This window comes from Motacilla alba, chromosome 20 (genome assembly GCF_015832195.1).
Source record: "Motacilla alba alba isolate MOTALB_02 chromosome 20, Motacilla_alba_V1.0_pri, whole genome shotgun sequence".
In the NCBI taxonomy this organism is placed as follows: domain Eukaryota; kingdom Metazoa; phylum Chordata; class Aves; order Passeriformes; family Motacillidae; genus Motacilla; species Motacilla alba.
In genome coordinates this window covers 8,754,383-8,770,680 of record NC_052035.1, presented here as the reverse complement: position 1 = coordinate 8,770,680, position 16,298 = coordinate 8,754,383, and the positions used below count along the sequence as shown (strand labels likewise).

General features: G+C 54.6%; 1 protein-coding gene across 12 annotated transcripts in view; it reads left to right on the top strand.

Annotated features, from left to right (window-relative positions):
- Positions 1–176: 176 nt before the first annotated feature.
- The window catches only part of ZNF512B (zinc finger protein 512B), a 30,084-nt gene continuing 13,962 nt past the window's right edge, over positions 177–16,298 (top strand). Inside the window, exons 1-12 of one of the 12 annotated variants that reach the window (XM_038159028.1) lie at positions 177–195; positions 4,498–4,620; positions 5,619–5,698; positions 6,456–6,584; positions 6,935–7,107; positions 7,272–7,525; positions 8,288–8,359; positions 9,945–10,079; positions 11,399–11,523; positions 13,936–14,028; positions 14,829–14,927; positions 15,638–15,925. In XM_038159028.1, the coding sequence (XP_038014956.1) occupies positions 4,500–4,620; positions 5,619–5,698; positions 6,456–6,584; positions 6,935–7,107; positions 7,272–7,525; positions 8,288–8,359; positions 9,945–10,079; positions 11,399–11,523; positions 13,936–14,028; positions 14,829–14,927; positions 15,638–15,925 (1,569 nt within the window). In that variant the 5' untranslated portion in view covers positions 177–195; positions 4,498–4,499. The other 11 variants (XM_038159022.1, XM_038159021.1, XM_038159020.1 and 8 more) reach the window with 11 other exon arrangements.

Genomic DNA, 16,298 nt, shown 5'->3' with positions numbered 1-16,298 from the left:
GGCACGTTATCCTGTCTGCATCTTAGAGAATAGGGTAAGGGGAAAGGCGTCCTGCCCACGACCTGGAGGGCAGGACGGCAGTGGGGACTCCCTGGAGGGGAAGATGACAGGCAGGACACTCAGCGCCTACACCCTGGAGGGCAGGACACGCTGCCCGCGCCCCGGAGGGTGTGACGGAGGCCAAACACCCTGGAGGTGCGGAGGGCAGCTCGGCACCCTGCCCGCATCCCGCAGAGGCAGCGCAGCCCAGCCCTGCCCGTCCCGGGCTCCGGCCGCACCTGCCCAGGTCAGCCCGATCCGGGGGGCGCTAGCCCGTCCCGCCCTCCCGGGGCGGCGCCCCCGCCCGTCCTCCCGGTGCCGATCCCGGTGCCGGTCCCGGAACCAGGCGAGGCCGGAGCGGCCCGGTGGCGGCGGTGAGGGGCGCGGGGCGGGCCGGGCCGGGCCGGGCGGGGCGGGGAGCGCGCATGAGCCGCGGCGGCGGCGGCGGCGGCGGCGGCGGCGAGGGGCGGGCGGGAGCGCGGCAGCGGAGCGCGGCGCCGCCGCGGGTGTGGGCGCGCCGGGAGCCCCGCACGGCGGCCCGGGGGCGGCGGGCGGCACCGCCTGGCCGGCCGGGGGTGCCGGCCCTGCGCGCCCCGCACCGCGGCCCGGCCCGCCGAGGTAAGCACCGAGCGGCCCCCGGCCCGCCCGGCCCCGCGGCGGGGACCCCCGCGCCCCGCTCCGCTCCGCTCCGCTCCGCCCGCCGCCGCGTCGCCATTTTGCCGCTCGCTCTTCCCCTCCCGGAGCGCGGCCGGGCCGGGCCGGGCCCTCCGTCCCCTCCCTGCCGGGCCCGGCCCGCGGGGAAGCCCCGGCCGCCTCCCGGGGATGGGGCGCGGGCCCGCGGGGTGACAGGCCCGGGCGGCGCTGCCCGCGGGGTGACAGCGGGGAGGGGCGGCGAGGGGACGCGGGCGGCACGGCCGGGCCGGGAGGTGACAGGACAGAGGTCCCCCGGCTCGGGAGGTGACAGCGGCACCGGGCAGGGCAGGGCTCCCCGCGCCCAGGAGGTGACAGCGGCACCGGGCAGAGCTCCCCGCAGCCACTGACCCCCGGGACAGGGGGCACCCCGGTCCCCGCGGCTCGGGGCGGACTCATTGTGTGCCGGGCATGTGCGGGCGCTTTTCCCTTCGTGTCAGTGCCCGGGGACGGAGAGGGGAGGGACGGGATAACGCGCCTCGAAGAGAAACTTTACACCCTCAAAAGCCTCGTCTGCGCCTGGTCAGAGCCATGTGCGGTAGGAGCGGTGTGTGCGTGCCGTGGGGGAGGCTCTCCCTCCTGGAGAGCCTCGATGGGTGGCACTCGGTTTGGGTGATAGCGGCGGGAAGCGCCGTGTCCCTCCGGAGCTGCCCAGGGAGGCAGCGGCTGGCAGCGCTTCACCCGCCATGTGCTTCCCTCCCGGGGAAACATCCAGCGAGGGCGATTCTTCGAGAGGAAGCCTCTCACTCCGCTGCCTTGTCTTTATTCCCTGCAAGTTTGTCCCAGCATCTCCGGTTCTGCCAGGAGTTCATGGGAGGGAATGCAGCTCCTCAGACAGCGACAGGGATGGCAGTGCCCTTTGGCATCCATCATCTGTGCTGGTCTCATTGCTGGCACACGGCTTTTCCTGGGACAGGCAGCTCCCTTGGCTTTTGCTGTTCTGTGTCTCTGGAGCTGTTGGTAAATTATTGATGATAGGTAGAGCAGATTGACAGGTGACCAGGCAGTTGTTGTGCAGCAAAGTCCATCTGTAGGGATGGGACTGGGGTGAGAATCCTGCCAGGAGAACTTGGGGTCATGGTCTGCAGGTGACTTTCCCCTGGTAAGGACATTGTGAGAGGGTCGCAGCCATGCCTGCTACGTACATGCTCCTTCAGGCCTTATCCAAATTAATGGACAGGCATTTCTGCATGGAATTATTTCCCCTTTCCCATTCTATGCCAAATTTCCAGCTGCACAGGGCTGCCAGTGGCTTGGGAACAGTGCCTTTCGTTTCCAAAAGTCACTTCCCCCTTCCCACAGCCATGGGTTTCCTCCTTACCCTTGCTCCCAGCAGTGCCAGCTCGGCCTTCACTCATCACGTTTTGGTGGCTGCGTTCACAGGAGCTTTTTTCCCCAGAGCTGGAGTGGGATATTTCAAAAATGTTGCCGCAAAGTTCTAAAAAGTTACCTAGAAAGAGCTGGAGACCTCATAAGATGCTACCCAGCCCAGCCTTACCACCCCACATCCCACCCCTGGCTCATGGCTGGAACCTGTGGATGGCTTCTCTTCCCATGACCAGTTGCAAAAGAGTTTTCAACAAAACCTTAAGGAAAGTGTGGAAGAACACAGGCTGTTGCCTGTTTTCAGCATGTTACTCAAAATTGAGTGAGAAGTTTGAACGTTAACAAAAAACCCCACAATGGGCTGATTTTTGCTCTGTATCTCCAGGACAGTTCCTCTGTGATCCCTGGGGTTGTTTCAGTGGCTGGGGAGCAGATTTTGGCTCTTGCTGACAGGTTTATGACATTTTTTATTTTTCATTTGGTTAAAAAATAAGGGGAAAAATGCAAAGGATTTTTTGGTGTGGAAAAACAGAAGATTCTGAACCTCTTAAGCTGGGCAGAGGGGATTCCTTTGAGGGGCCAGATGTGTTCAGGAGGGTGAGAGGTGTCCAGCTGCTGCAGCAGGGCTGAGCTGGGCACTTTGGATGTTTTGGGAAGGGAGAGCTGGGGTGGTGCTCAGTGGTGTGCAGTGTCATGAGGTGCAGGAGGTGAGCACCAGGGATGTCAACAGGGCCTGTCCCCTTTGCCTGTCCCCTCGAGCTGGCCAGTGAGGCAGGCAAGGAGGTTCTGTGCTCCATCCCCCATGGCGTTTTGGCACTAGCCCTGGCTGGATAGAGATGTCACTTGTGTGGGTTTCCCCTTGGTTTTCACCCCATTGTAAGCACAGAAATATTGTCTTCAGCTTTCACTTCACTGGTTTTTTTGTGAGTCTTTTTTTCCTCTTGAGCAGCTTGAGTGAGGGTTGCTCAGAGGTGCCAGGAGGCAGCCTGGGAAGGAAGGGGACCGGTGCATTTGTCCCTGGAGGACTGGGGACAGTAGCAGTGCCCTCACTGGTGGGAGTGGAGCAGCGATTTGGGAAGGAACCACAGGGACCCCTCTCTGTGCCTGCTCCAGAAAGGAGCTGCTGTCAGGCAGGCTACAAACTCCTACCCAGCTCTCCCACCAAAAGATCCCAAATTAGTTGAATCAGCCATCCCCATGTTCAGCACCAAATGCCACAGAACCAGTTGCCAAGCTGGAATTTCTCACTTGATCCGATTAACCTTTGTGCCCATGCAAACAACCACATATGTGTCACCAGCCGAGCACATGCTGGAAGCTTTTGCCAGCTCTAGGAGCATGTGGGCTGTATCCCACATGGAAAGTCCCTGATCCTACATGGAAAGTCCCTGGGGACACCTCAGAAAGAACTGCTGGACCCTTGTGTCCTGCGTGTTGGTGGCCTGGCTGGCAATCTGGCCACACAGGAGATGCTCCTCCATCCTCTAGGCATGAGGACAGACAGGATGAGTGTGGATGCTTTTGGGAATCAGCTCCTTCGAGTTAAATGATGCTAAACATGTGGGAGGAATTGCAGGTGATGAGTCAAATCCATGTTTTAAAAAACGCATGGGTGAACATCGGCGTCCCGTCCCAGCCAAGGTCTCAAGGTCATGGTGGTCCAAGGAATCTTTACCCAAGGGCCTGATGTTCTCATTGTGGAGGCACGGAGGACTTCTTTTTCCCAAATCCATATATGGATCTCCATATCCATCTCCCAGAACAGCCCCCATCCTCAGATGTGCCTTTGCTTGTGCTGTCGGGAGGGGAAGAAGAAGCTTGAAGCTGGAGGCAGAGCCAGTCATGCCGTGGGCTTCCTCTTGGCACTGCTGAATGGAGGGGTGTCCTACTGCCCACTTCCATCAGGAGTGAGAGTGGGCCTTGTGTGATAATTCCTGACGTTCATTATTTATGGAGAAGCCAAATTGAATTATTAATACAGAAAATTCAGATAACATTAACAATTCTCAGTTTATAACAGTTTCCCATTAATAAGGAAAATTGGAAATTTATCATTACATCTGTTCATTAAAACTCACCATTTTTATTTTTTTTTGCTTTTGGTGTCTTAAATGAAAGCGGAGAAATAAACGAAGAGGAAAATCCATTTATTCACTACTTCTCTGGGCAAAGCCAGCCCATAATTTTTAATAAAGTCTTTGCCATTGTATGTGAAGGGGAAGCCAGGCTGTAATGAAAGCAGCTTTCCAGCCATGTCTGTGGCGTTCCTCAACTGTAGAACAAATACTCGGAAGCACGTCCCGTTTCTTCTCTTTGTGGGAATCTTGAAGCTGCGTGATGGTTTTCTCGTTTCCCTCCCTCCCCAGCAGCTCTCCTTGCTTTTACCATGTGTTGTTCCCAGCTCCAAGGAGCGAATTTTAACGCCTCCCCTGCTTCTTTCAGAGATGGCGGATTCCTATACCTGTAAGGGTGGAAGGAAAACTGCAGGCTCTAACAAACCCACTGCCAGCAAGGAAAGCAGGACGGAGACGAGGATAAACCCACCGGCAGAGCTGCCCAAGCTGGGTAAGGAGCTGATTTGTCCTTTCAGTGGAGGTGGATGGGGCAGAGAGGATGAGCCCAGAGGCAGGAGTTGGGGGGTGGCTGCCAGAACAAGTGGCCCGGGTCTCGATGTGTCTGCTCCTCACTTCCACTCACCAGCGAGGGCTGTGCTGGCCAAAAAGCCCCAGCTCTGAGAGCTGGTTGCTGGGAGCAGGAGGGGAGGGATGGAGATGGTCTCTCCCTTCGGAGAGGCGTGTGTCTGGCTTAACGAGATGGGTGTCTCGCCGCCTATTTATCGTGTTGGTAGCTAAGTGTTACATCAAAGGCTGGAAAGGCTTAAATGAGTTCAGGCCATCTGCTGCCTCCCGTGTCGCGGCCCCCGGGATGGAGGCTTGCTAGCGTACAAGCCCCAGGGGACCCTCACACTAAGGGCTGTCACGCTGATGGATGGCTGATTTCTCTATCCAGGAATCTCCAGGCCCAAGGAGATTTTTCCTCCTGTCTGCTTATGCTGGGCAGATCCCCTCTATGAGAGAGGGTCCCACTGCCTTTACCTTGGTCAGGGCAGCTCTGGATGCCGAGGGGTGCCTGCACCCCTGGAGAGGGTTAGACCCCAGCGGTGTAGCTCAGATGGGGCTTCCAAAATCAGTGGCTTTGTGGGGAAATGTGTGTGCCCTAAATGTTTCCCAGATGCCACTGTTACCTTGAGGGGATTAAAGTCATAATTGCAAACAGAGGAGGATAACTTATTGCTGAAGGGAATGAACTCCAGCTGTCTGCAATATGAACATGCCTGTGTTCAGGAGACCGTTTTACCCTGTGTCACGTCTTATCAGCACCTCATTTGCAAGGGAGCTGCCATTGCCTTCCAGAGGGGCATCTCTATCCTTGCTAGGACAGAGAATGGCCAGCCTAGAGCTGAGGGCACAAAGCAGGCAGCAGGAAGCTGGGGCTGGGCAGCAGAATTACTGGGACAGTGGCTCCTCCAGCACGGCTGGTGATTGTGCTGTGTCTGTTTGCAGGAAATGCAACCAGTGACAAAACCGAAGGCAGGAAGAAAGGAAGACCCAAGGCTGAGAACCAGGCACTGAAAGACATCCCTGTAAGACCTCACACACTCCAGTCCCTGAGCCCTCCCTGGTTCACTCTGTCTGATGTGCCCTGCACTGTGCACTCCAGCCCCATTCCAGAGTTAAACCTGCCTTCCCTGTGGTTTAATCTTCAGAGCAGCCTTGTCTTGGGCTGAGCAAGATCTTGGTCCCTCAACCCCTACGTGCAGGCATGCAGCATCTTCCAAAACCTGGTTAAGGAACTGTACCCCTTTCCAGCCTCGCTTTCCCAGGGCCATGTCCAGATGACTGGATCCTGTCACAGCCGTGTCAGGCTTGGCTAATGAGCCAGCAGCAATGGCAAGGGGGTGATTTATTCCCTCAGAGTTGTGCAGTTTAATTCCTGCCTGGTAGCATGGACAACACATGGAGCAGTTTGTCATGAGAGCAGGGGCATGGGGTGATTTACGGACTAGATGAAATGTGGGGTGATTAAATCAACCAGGTGACTTCAGGTCTGATTTATTCCCCAGCCTGGTAGGGAGTGTGTGTGTGCTCTGGGAAGCATGGCAAGGTAAAGCCTCAGCAGGAATCATTAGCCTATGGAGCCTGCAGCATCTGTCCCAGCAGCTCTCACTGGAGTGAGCACTGATAACTGAAACACACCCCTGGGGTCCACTTCATGACTGTGTGGTGGAAGGGAATGATCAGAGGTCCCATGTGCTCTCCCAGCTCCCTTGGGATGCATCAGCACACACACAAGCGCAGAGTGCTCTTCACTCAGCTATCTCTTGTTTCTCCTGTTCCCAGCTCCCCCTGATGAACCAGTGGAAGGACGAATTCAAAGCCCACTCTAGGGTGAAATGTCCCAATTCAGGCTGCTGGCTGGAGTTCCCCAGCATTTATGGCTTGAAGTACCACTATCAGCGCTGCCAAGGGGTAAGGAGACTGGGGAACTGTCTGTCCTTTCCAGTGACTGGCTCCTCCATTACCATCTGCAGGGTAAAGCTGCTCTCAGGCCTTAAACACCAGGAAAAACATGAGGTTAAAATGAGGAAATGAGGAGGGCAGAGGTGGGCCAGGAGCAGTATGTGAGGTGTGTGTGTGAGAGGGACTGAGATCTCTGCAGCTCAGTGTGAGGTCTGGCCCAGGGGGATCGTGGACTTTGGGTAATCGTTTGGAAGGGCAGAAGGGTATTACACATTATTTATGTTCATGCCTGTGTCAGAAAAAGGCTTTCTTTTGAGATCTCACATCTGTGCTCACCTGCCTCTCCCTGCTCCACTCAGGGTGCGATCTCGGAGAAGCTGACATACTCGTGCTCATACTGCGAAGCTGCCTTCACCTCCAAAACCCAGCTGGAAAAGCATCGGCTCTGGAATCACTTGGACCGGCCAGTGCCAACCAGCAAAGCAGAAAACAAAGTGCCCAAGGCCATTGGGAAGAGCAGTGGAAAGAAAAGGTACCAGGCTGTGGCTGGGCTGCATGGCAGTGGCACAGGGATGGTTGGGAGAAGGGGAACATGCCTGCCTCCATTCCTACAACCTGGGCTGGCGAGGGGGGAGAGGTGTCAGGACACTTGTCTAACAAGCCCTCTTTAAACGAGCCCTCTGTGCTTTGCCCTAGACCTGCTGAGAGTTCAGCTTGCCCCACCATCCATCCCAAACAGGCAAAGACGGAAAAAGCCGTGGCCCAGGAGCACGCGGAGAATGGCGAGTGCCTGGCGGAGAGCCGGGAGAGCAAGGAGTTCCAGATTGCAGCAGCTGAGGCGATGGCAGCTGCCACCCCCACGGCCAAATCCTCCAGTGGCAAGGACGTCGGGCAGCAGCGGGGCAGCCAGGCCTCGCTGCAGGAGGAAGACCCTGAGAGGATGAAGCACAGTAAGATTAGAGCCCAGGGCTACGCTGGTTCAGAAGGTGTCCCATGGGAAGGGGATCTGCTGCAGCCAACACTGCTGAGAGTGTCTCTGAATCCAAGGGATGGCCAAGCCTTGTTTCCAGACCTTGATAACTTGCCCTGCTCTCCAGTTTCTTGCAGCTTCACTGGGAGTTAAAACTCCACAGTTGTAGCTGTGGTGGAAGTATTTCTAAAGGACCTGTGTGATGGTTGGATTCAGTGATCTTAGAGATCTTTCCAACCTTAACAATCCTATGATAGGATTGGAAATGGGTTGAATTCCTGGCTGCCATGTCAGCCTGTCTGTCCACTCTGAGTGCGTGAGGTTAAACCAGGATGGTTCTGGCAAACCCATCTTCCTGAAGGATTGGGACAGGATGAGGAGTCTCTGTCTGTCCATGGCCGCTGCTGAGCTGGTGTAGGGCAGTGGTTGTCCCCATCACGGTTTCCACTGCTTGCAACACCAAAGCAAACCACCACAGCCACATGTGGGAGCTGCTTAGCTTTTGCACTAGACAGAGCCACCACTTTCACTCATTGAATTAATCCTGAATAACAGATTTATCCTGATTTTGTGGAGTGGGAAGCAGCAGTCTGTTGGTGTTTAGTGGGTGGGTGCTTCATCAGCCTTTGACCCACTCCTAACATGGAGTGTGTGCCCACCCCATACCCCAGGCATGATGAATCCCTCTGGCAGTACAGTTATTTGACCAAATCTCTCTCTCTGTTTCTCTCTTTTGAGTCAGGAAGGAAACAGAAAACTCCTAAGAAGTTTACGGGGGAGCAGCCATCCATCTCGGGGACATTTGGACTGAAAGGTAATACAGGACAACTCTGAGCAGCTGTAGGTTGTACCTTCTCCCCAGGGCATTGCAGGGAAGTCCCTTCCCCAAGATCCCTCCCTGTGGTGGAGCCAGACAAAGCCCGAGGATCTAACTGGAGGAGCTGTCGCTTTTTACCATGAGCGAGTCATAAAGGGAGTGAAAAGCAGCAGCAGAGCTGGGACTGATAACAACCCTGTCTGCTCTGCTTCGGAAATGAGGGAAGAGAGGAAAGGATCTGGGTATGTTCATCTGTAACACAAGAGTAACGAGCTGCTGACACCAGTGAGATATGAGAAACATCATCTCATCAGCATCCCACCATGCTGGGTGTCGCAGCGTTTCCAGCGGCGTCGGGAAGGAGCTCTGCTGCGTAGAGAGGCTCGTGACGCACCCATCCCTCAGCCTCCATCTCCTGGGCTGGTCGCCCACATTCAGGAGAATGAATCCAAGGGAGAGGAGACGTGTTGCCGGGATGTTTGCTGAGAGGAGGCCCAGGAACTGGCTGCTGCAGCCTGACAAAGCAAGAGCTAGTGGGACTTTGGTCATGCTCCAGAAATACACCCAAATGGGCTGGGAAGGAGGGGGAAATCCTGGAGCATCCCTGGAATGAGAGCAACTGGATTCAGGCTGACTATGAGATACGTTCAGCCAGAGAAATAGGAAGCAGATTTCCAGGCACTGCAGGAGGCAGCACCTTGCAGCATGAGGCACTCGGGGGAGAGGCACTAATGGCTTTGAAGGGATTGAACACTGACAAGCAGGCTGGATGTCGTCTCTGCGATTTCCTTTCCTCTGGCTCCTGGGAAGTCTGGGCTTGTTTCCCTTATCCTCCCCACAGAGCTGCTGCTGGAGACTGAACCATCTGCTGTGGGTTCCTGGAGAACGAGGTGTCCCCATGACCCAGTGCCTCAGATGGAAGATGAAGATGGGGCAGGTGGTTGCCTAAGCTTCCCCGAGTTCCATGTGGCAGTGACTGCCCAAAGACGAGGGTGCCCCAGCACGTCATGGGGTGCTGTCTCCATCCAGACCCTGCGTTTGCAAGAGTCACAGCCCCCAGGTTTAGGGGGATGTGGATCTGACCCTGGTAGTCACCTCATTGCCTGCAGCACCTTCTGTCGAAGCGCAGGCACAGGGCTGAGCTGCACATGGATTTGGGGATTCAGGGGAGTTAAACAGCCTTTCCAGTGCGGGAACGTCAGCAGGAGCATTTTACACACTGAACTTACTGTTCCAATTCCCTCTTTCAATTTCTTGCAAAACACCCTATTCCCATCTCCCCAGCCTGTCTGCCTGGCTGGAGGCATCCTACCTCACTCTGCCTGGCTGGAGGCATCCTACCTCACTTTGCCATGGAGTTTCCACAGTTCATAAACTTGTGTTGGGGAAAATGATGCTGTTTGTAAAACACCCCAAGCTGTTAGAATATTGCTTGTCATAATTATGGACCTGAGCCTACATGTACAGCCTTGGCAGACATGCAGCCAGCTCAGTGTCCCTGGCTCAGAGGGAGAGAGTTTTTTACCTGTTAAATGTGAAGGCATTAAAGCAAGTTGTGAATAAAAATCCTCTTTCTTTACAGGTCTTGTCAAAGCAGAGGACAAAGCAAAAGCTCATCGAGCCAAGAAGCTGGAGGGAAATGCCAACGTGGAGGAGCTGAAGAAGAAACCTCCAGGAGTTGGTGTGAAGAAGGAAACACCTGTGCATCCACCAGCAGGTGAGGCTGGTGGGGGCAAAACACAGGCAGCAGCTCTGTGTGCAATGTAGCTCCTTTTCTGTGCACTACCCCAAGCCTGAATGGTCCCTACCTTCATGCCTCCATCCCCACCTTCACCTGCAGCTCGTGGTCCCCCCACCCCTCTTGGCCCAGCAGGTTGTTTGCTGGGTGAGTTTTCTGGCAGGTTTTTCAGGAGAAGCAGCACCAAGTCAGAGGTAGGAGCACACGACTCCTGCCCTTTTGGGATATAACACAGATGTGGAAACAGCCACTGCTGCTAAAATGTTGGTGCCGCCACAGCTGACATCCTGAGGGGCACCTTACCTTCAGTTCACTGCCAGGTCAGGTGATGAAAGTGCTGGGAGTTGAGAGCCAAGTTCCACCTGGCTTCACCGTGAGTCAGCATGTGACCCATGTGGTGATGGCATTTTTTCTAGCATCATTCCCATGAATGACACCAGTGCATAACTCTGGGCATAATTGTGCCTTCCCTGAGCCTCGAGGTGCAGCCTGCACCCAGCACAGGTTGCTTGCTTTCCCTGAGAGCTCTGACAGCAGGAGGAACGCAGGATGTGCAAGATAAACACAGCTGCAGTGCCTTGCACTGCTTTCAAATTCAAATAAACGACTCTCTGATCTCACAGCCGTGCAAGAGCATCCAAATAAACAGACTTGGCGGATTTTATTCAGCCCAGGCTTCCCTTGCTGGAAGGCCAGCACTGCTCTGCTGAGAACACGGCGTGAACTCTGGGCCTGGGAGCTGCTTTTGGCCCCACATATCTCTTATTTTGGGTTTTTTAAAGGCCAGTCACAGCCATTCAAATAAACAGATGCCTGGAAGCCAGCAGTCCCCCAGCTTCCTCCGTGTCTGTTGGGAAGAGGATTGCCAGAGAAGCTTTCCAGGCACACGTCCGGATGGAGCTGAGACACTCACCTTTGTTTCACTCCCGCTAATTGTTTCATTTGGCAGGGGGAAGTTATTCCAAGCAGGGCAGGATCAGGTGGCTGGGGACATCATCATCTTTTTATAACTCCCAGTTTGCAGGATACCAGAGCGGTTGGAAAGACCTGGGTTTTTCCCCAGGTCATCAGGTCTGGTAACTCCACATAAAATTGACCTAGTGACCCAGTTTACTTGGGCAGCTGTAGGAGAGTGGGAGAAGGAGAGCTGCATGGTTCATGTCCAGTTTTGGCTTTGCCTGGGAGAGGCTATCTCTTTTTTTAATATCAGGAACTTTCCCACTTCACTGCTTTTCAACTCATCAAATCAAGCAGCTGAGGCAGCTTGGATGTAACACCTCTCTTCTCTCCCTCACCAGCAAACCCTGAGGACCAGTGGCAGCGGGAGATCAGCGAGAAGGGGGAGGTTTCCTGTCCAACCTGCAGTGTTATAACTAGGAAAACTATTGTGGGACTCAAAAAACACATGGATGTCTGCCAGAAAGTAAGGCCTTGCTTTATTCAGTCAAACACATGGATTTTGGGGGGAATGGATGTGTATGGGTGCCTCTCATAAATGTGCAGTGATGCTCCTAAAACCTTGCTCAGCTGTGTTTGATAGAACACTTGTTGGTCATCTTCAGCTTGCTGGCTGGCTTGCATTGACTCAGAGGGATTTGGACACTAATTGTCAGCAATTCTGAATCCCTTTGCCCCAATGTCTCAACAGAGTCAGGTATTTCTAGCAGCTAAACAAATAGTTTTAAGGCTGGAGAGCTTGTTGGGGTTGTCTCTAATCTGGCCTCCTCTGGAGCCCTGGCTGTGGGGTTTCACTATGTGCTGTGCCTTGTATCAGACCAGATAAACTGGCTGCATGAGTGCGTGTCTCAGGGAGACTCTGAGCCTGGATGTGCTCAGGCAGGCTGTCAGGATGCAGGAGTTCAGTAATGGTGCAGTGAAAAATTGTCTCTGTGCCACACCACCATCCATCAGAGCCCAGGATTGCATCTTCATCCGTCACCTGGCGGAGCCATCGCCACAGAAAGCCAACGTGGGATCGATGCCTCCTGCTTTGAAAATATGTGACTGGGCTTTGATTCCACATTCATTTGCTGTAAATGCTTCCCCAGCCACTGCCTTGCTGTTTATACAGCAGTGGGAGGTTGCTCTCCCTCCCAAACCCCATCCTAGAGCAATGCTGGGCAGAATCCTGCCACCTCCGATATCCTCCTGGCCTCAGTGGAGTAGGGATCCTGGCCATCACTGGTCATATTTCCTCCACTTTGGAGCATCTCCCAAGCCAGGCTGGCTGTGTGCAGGCTGCACAGCCAGATGACCTGCTGAGCAGGGCTCTGCTGGAGCAGTCAGCAGTGTCTTCCCTGCTGGCAATATGCCAGCCCTATATTCAGCTGAAGATTTCGGGCTCCAGCCCTTGGAGTGGGTGTTCTGTCACACTTCCTGAGAGGTAGAGTCCTTGCCAGAGCTGGCTGTGCTGCTCTGGGAGCTGGGATGCTTCATGGAAACCCAGGCAGGAGAGTCCCTAAGCTCCAGGTGTGTGATCAGAGGTCCAGCTCTCAGCATTCTATCTCTGGGATGAACCTGTGGCACAACCTTAGTGAGGCCCTGCTGCTACAGCCATGTGGGATCCCTATCAGAGCCAGCCTGGGGTTGAGGCACCCCCTCTTTTTAATGACGGATATATTCCTTAGCTGGACAATGGGAAAAGGATGTGCAGGCTCCCAAACCTCTTATTTTAAAAAAGGAGCTGTCTGCACTAAGCAGTCTGCTTTGTGACTGGTTTCCTTTGGTTTTGGAAAGGAAATAAGGGATGGAGAGGGTTGCAACATGCTTGGGCCTGAAGGAGGCAAGGGCAGTTATATCCTCCTGCTGTCCCAGGTGGGAGGGCTTGTGGGAATGTGGACATGGTATGTTTTTAAGTTTTGACCAGAGGAGCAAATCCCGAGTTTGCTGCTAGTGGCATCTAATGAGTGAAGGAACTGTCAGCATCCACCTTGTAAGGATGAAGTACTGGGGTCTGGGACAAAATTAACTGATGGGAGTGGAGGTACCATGAGTCACTCCCAATTGACTGCAGTGAGTGTATTCTTCATTTTCCCAGAGTTCCATAATGAGGGGAGATTTGCAGATCCATCTTCATTGCCTCTTCAGCTTTTTGTTCAGTCTTGTTTCACCTGCACCACTCTCCCTTCAATCATCTGGCAGGAGAAGCAGGAATGACCACGGCTGGCCAGGCACTGGCTCCCTGTTGAGATACTCTGTCTCTTGGTGCCCTGAGCATGAACCTCCTGAATCAGTAAATTCTGGTCCCTGCCCCAGCAAAAGTCAAGATCTGTTCACCCACTGTGCAAGTGCCCCTTGTACCTTGGGGTCTGCAGTTAATGCATCTCCCCACACACTCAAGAGGCCGAGTTGGGTCAAACAGCAGGGCAATGAGAGGTAGAAAATATCCTCCTGTGATTGTGCCCTTAATTTCACACAGCCCAGGCACCCAGAAATTGCACTGTATGCCAGCATCTGTCTTACTTAACAGGACTGCAGAGCACAGTCCACTGGCATTGGTAGATCAAAGCTTCTTCTCTCTCTAACCCCCTAACAGGAAGAGTAAGACACCAGATCCAGATGTTTTCAGCCAGTGAGGCTTTAAATCTAAATCCAAAATTGAATGTTTTCCAAAAAATTGGGGCATGTGGGTTTGATAACAGTATCCAGGACAACAGAGAGAAAGCTCTGAGCTGCAGGCAGGGCCTGGGATGGGAAATGGGGTGCTGTGTTGTCTGCTGGGTCCCACCACTGGGTACTGCCACAGCAACAGCCCCCCATGGGGTTATTGACCAGCAGCAGCAGCAGCCCTTGGAAGGATGTGGCCTGTGTGGTGACTTGCCTTTAATTCCTTCAGCTGCAGGATGCCTTGAAGTGTCAGCACTGCAAAAAGCAGTTCAAGTCCAAAGCTGGGCTGAATTACCACACCATGGCTGAACACGTCAGCAAGGTAAGGGAGCTGGGCTGTGCTCGTCTTGTGCCTCCTTTCTCCATGCAGGTGAGGAAGCCATCCATCAAAAGTCCACTCTCCATGATCTTTGTGAAGGAGGGATCCACCTTTGGAGCATTTCACACACTGCTCAGCCTGGGAAGGTGGCTTTCCCCCTTCCTGCCAAGGAGAGCATTTCCTCCTCAGGTGGTGAGTTAGGCTCATGTTGATCCTGATAAGTAGAGCAGAGGACTGAAAAAATAAAACAGGGTTTCAGATCCCAGTGTAGGGAAAATCTGGTGAGTATGGTGAAGTGGATTTTGAGTGGCAAAGCTCTGCCTCCAAAACTGTGCCTGCAAATCTGGGACTGATGGGTTCTGCCTTGCACGAATCTCAAAATCTGATCTTTAGCTCTCCAGCGTGCATGGGAGAAGCAGCCACAAAATTTATCATGAATAAATTTTGTACGTCTCTGAGATACCAGGGCAAGGCATAACTACATTTCTACATGTCCCATGCTTACCAGTTGTGACTTGTCTTTTACCTGTGCCTTAATCTTCTGCTCTTCAGTCTTGCTGGTGAATCCTCTGTGCAGGAACTGCTCCTGGGTTTCTCAGCTGGCCTTTGGGTGTAATCACAAGAAAGGCCTGAGCAGATCCAGCACATACCAACGAAGCAGTGGGAGATCCAGCTCTCCTAGTGAGAGGTTCCCTCCAGCCCAGGGCAGCTCCCTGCAAGGCAGGGCTTTACCATCCACTCCTGGCACAGAGGACATGAGTAAATGGTTGACTCTGTCGCTTCTGTTACTTCCTTGTTTCCAGCCTGTTCCTGTGGAAACCGCTGGACTTGGTGAACAGGAAGAGCGGGAAAGGCTGAGGAAAGTGCTAAAGCAGATGGGAAAACTGAAATGCCCCAATGAGGTACGAGAACAATTCTTGTTTCTCGTTCTGTGAAAAAGTGGAAGGAGTGAGTCCCATGCAGAAGGGGACGTATACTCTCCTGGCGTCCCTTGGCACGTGCTCAACGTTTCCACCTTAGCTCAGCCATCCCAATCCCTGTCCCAGTGGCTCTGTGCACTCCAGCAGCAGGACAGCCCTGCAGGAGGGTGGGCACAGGGCAGACTGAGGAGCGCTGGAGGGCAGGTTCTGCCTCCTGAGCTCAGGAAGGAGCACAGCCTGTCGTGGGCACAGCGTAAAACCAAACCAAACCACACCAAAACCAGAGCCGAGCGGGTTGCAGACAAGTCACGAACAGGTAAGGGAGGCGTGTGGCAGAGGTTTGTCTCGCGGGTGCTTTGCTCTCCGTGCAGGCAGCACCTCCCCAGTGCCTTCCCCTCCCGCTGCCTGCTGTGTGTCTGTCCAGAGAGCTCTGTCCGTGTGTTGGGGCAGGGAGTGCCGGGGCAGGGACAGCTCCTCCCATCCCTCCAGGGCATTGTCTGTTGTGCCTTCGCCTGGTTCTTTGGGAACTGTCAAATTCCCCAGCACTTGGACAGGATGGGTTGGCAGAGCTGCTCTTCAGAGTGGGCTCCTCAGGAATGTTCCTCCCTGGAGAAATGGCACCCCAACCTTTTCAACGTGGCCACGTGAAGCCCCAGCCCTCCTTAACCCTCTCCTTCTCCCCATCTCCATAGGGTTGTGTGGCCAACTTCTCCAGCCTGATGGGCTACCAGTACCACCAGAAGCGGTGTGGCAAGCAGCTTGCCGAGGCCGACAAGCCCGTGTTCAGCTGCCCACACTGTGGCAAGAAGTACAAATCCAAGGCTGGCCACGACTATCACGTGCGGTCAGAACACACGGCCTCGGTGAGCCCCCCGGACGCCTCGGCAGCCCGAGGAGCGGGGCCATCCCCCCCCGGGGGGGACTGCAGAGCTGCGGAGCCCGTGGGCAGGACAGAGCCGGGCAGGGCCGGGCCGGGCAAGGCAGGTGCAGACGTCGGGCCGGTGTTGTTTTCTCCCTCAAATCACCGTGCATGTGTGTTGTACCATGCAGTGTTGGGGGGAACAGGGTGCACCCTCCTCCGCCTCTCCAAAAATGCTGTTTTATGGGAGTGGTCAGCAGCATTCCCTTTCCCCAGTGCCCACAGGGCTTTGCTCCAGCCCACCCTGCATCTATGCTGTGCAGGAAAAGAAAGCCAGACCTCAGGCCGCTCCCTCACAAGCGCCGGCTGCTTGCCAGTGCTGGGGTGGCAGGATCTATCCCTGGGGAGCATCCCTTTCTGTTCTGTTGATCCCTAGTGACAGTGCATCCGACACTAATCACTCCCTAAATCTAGTAACTGGAGACATTTATCCT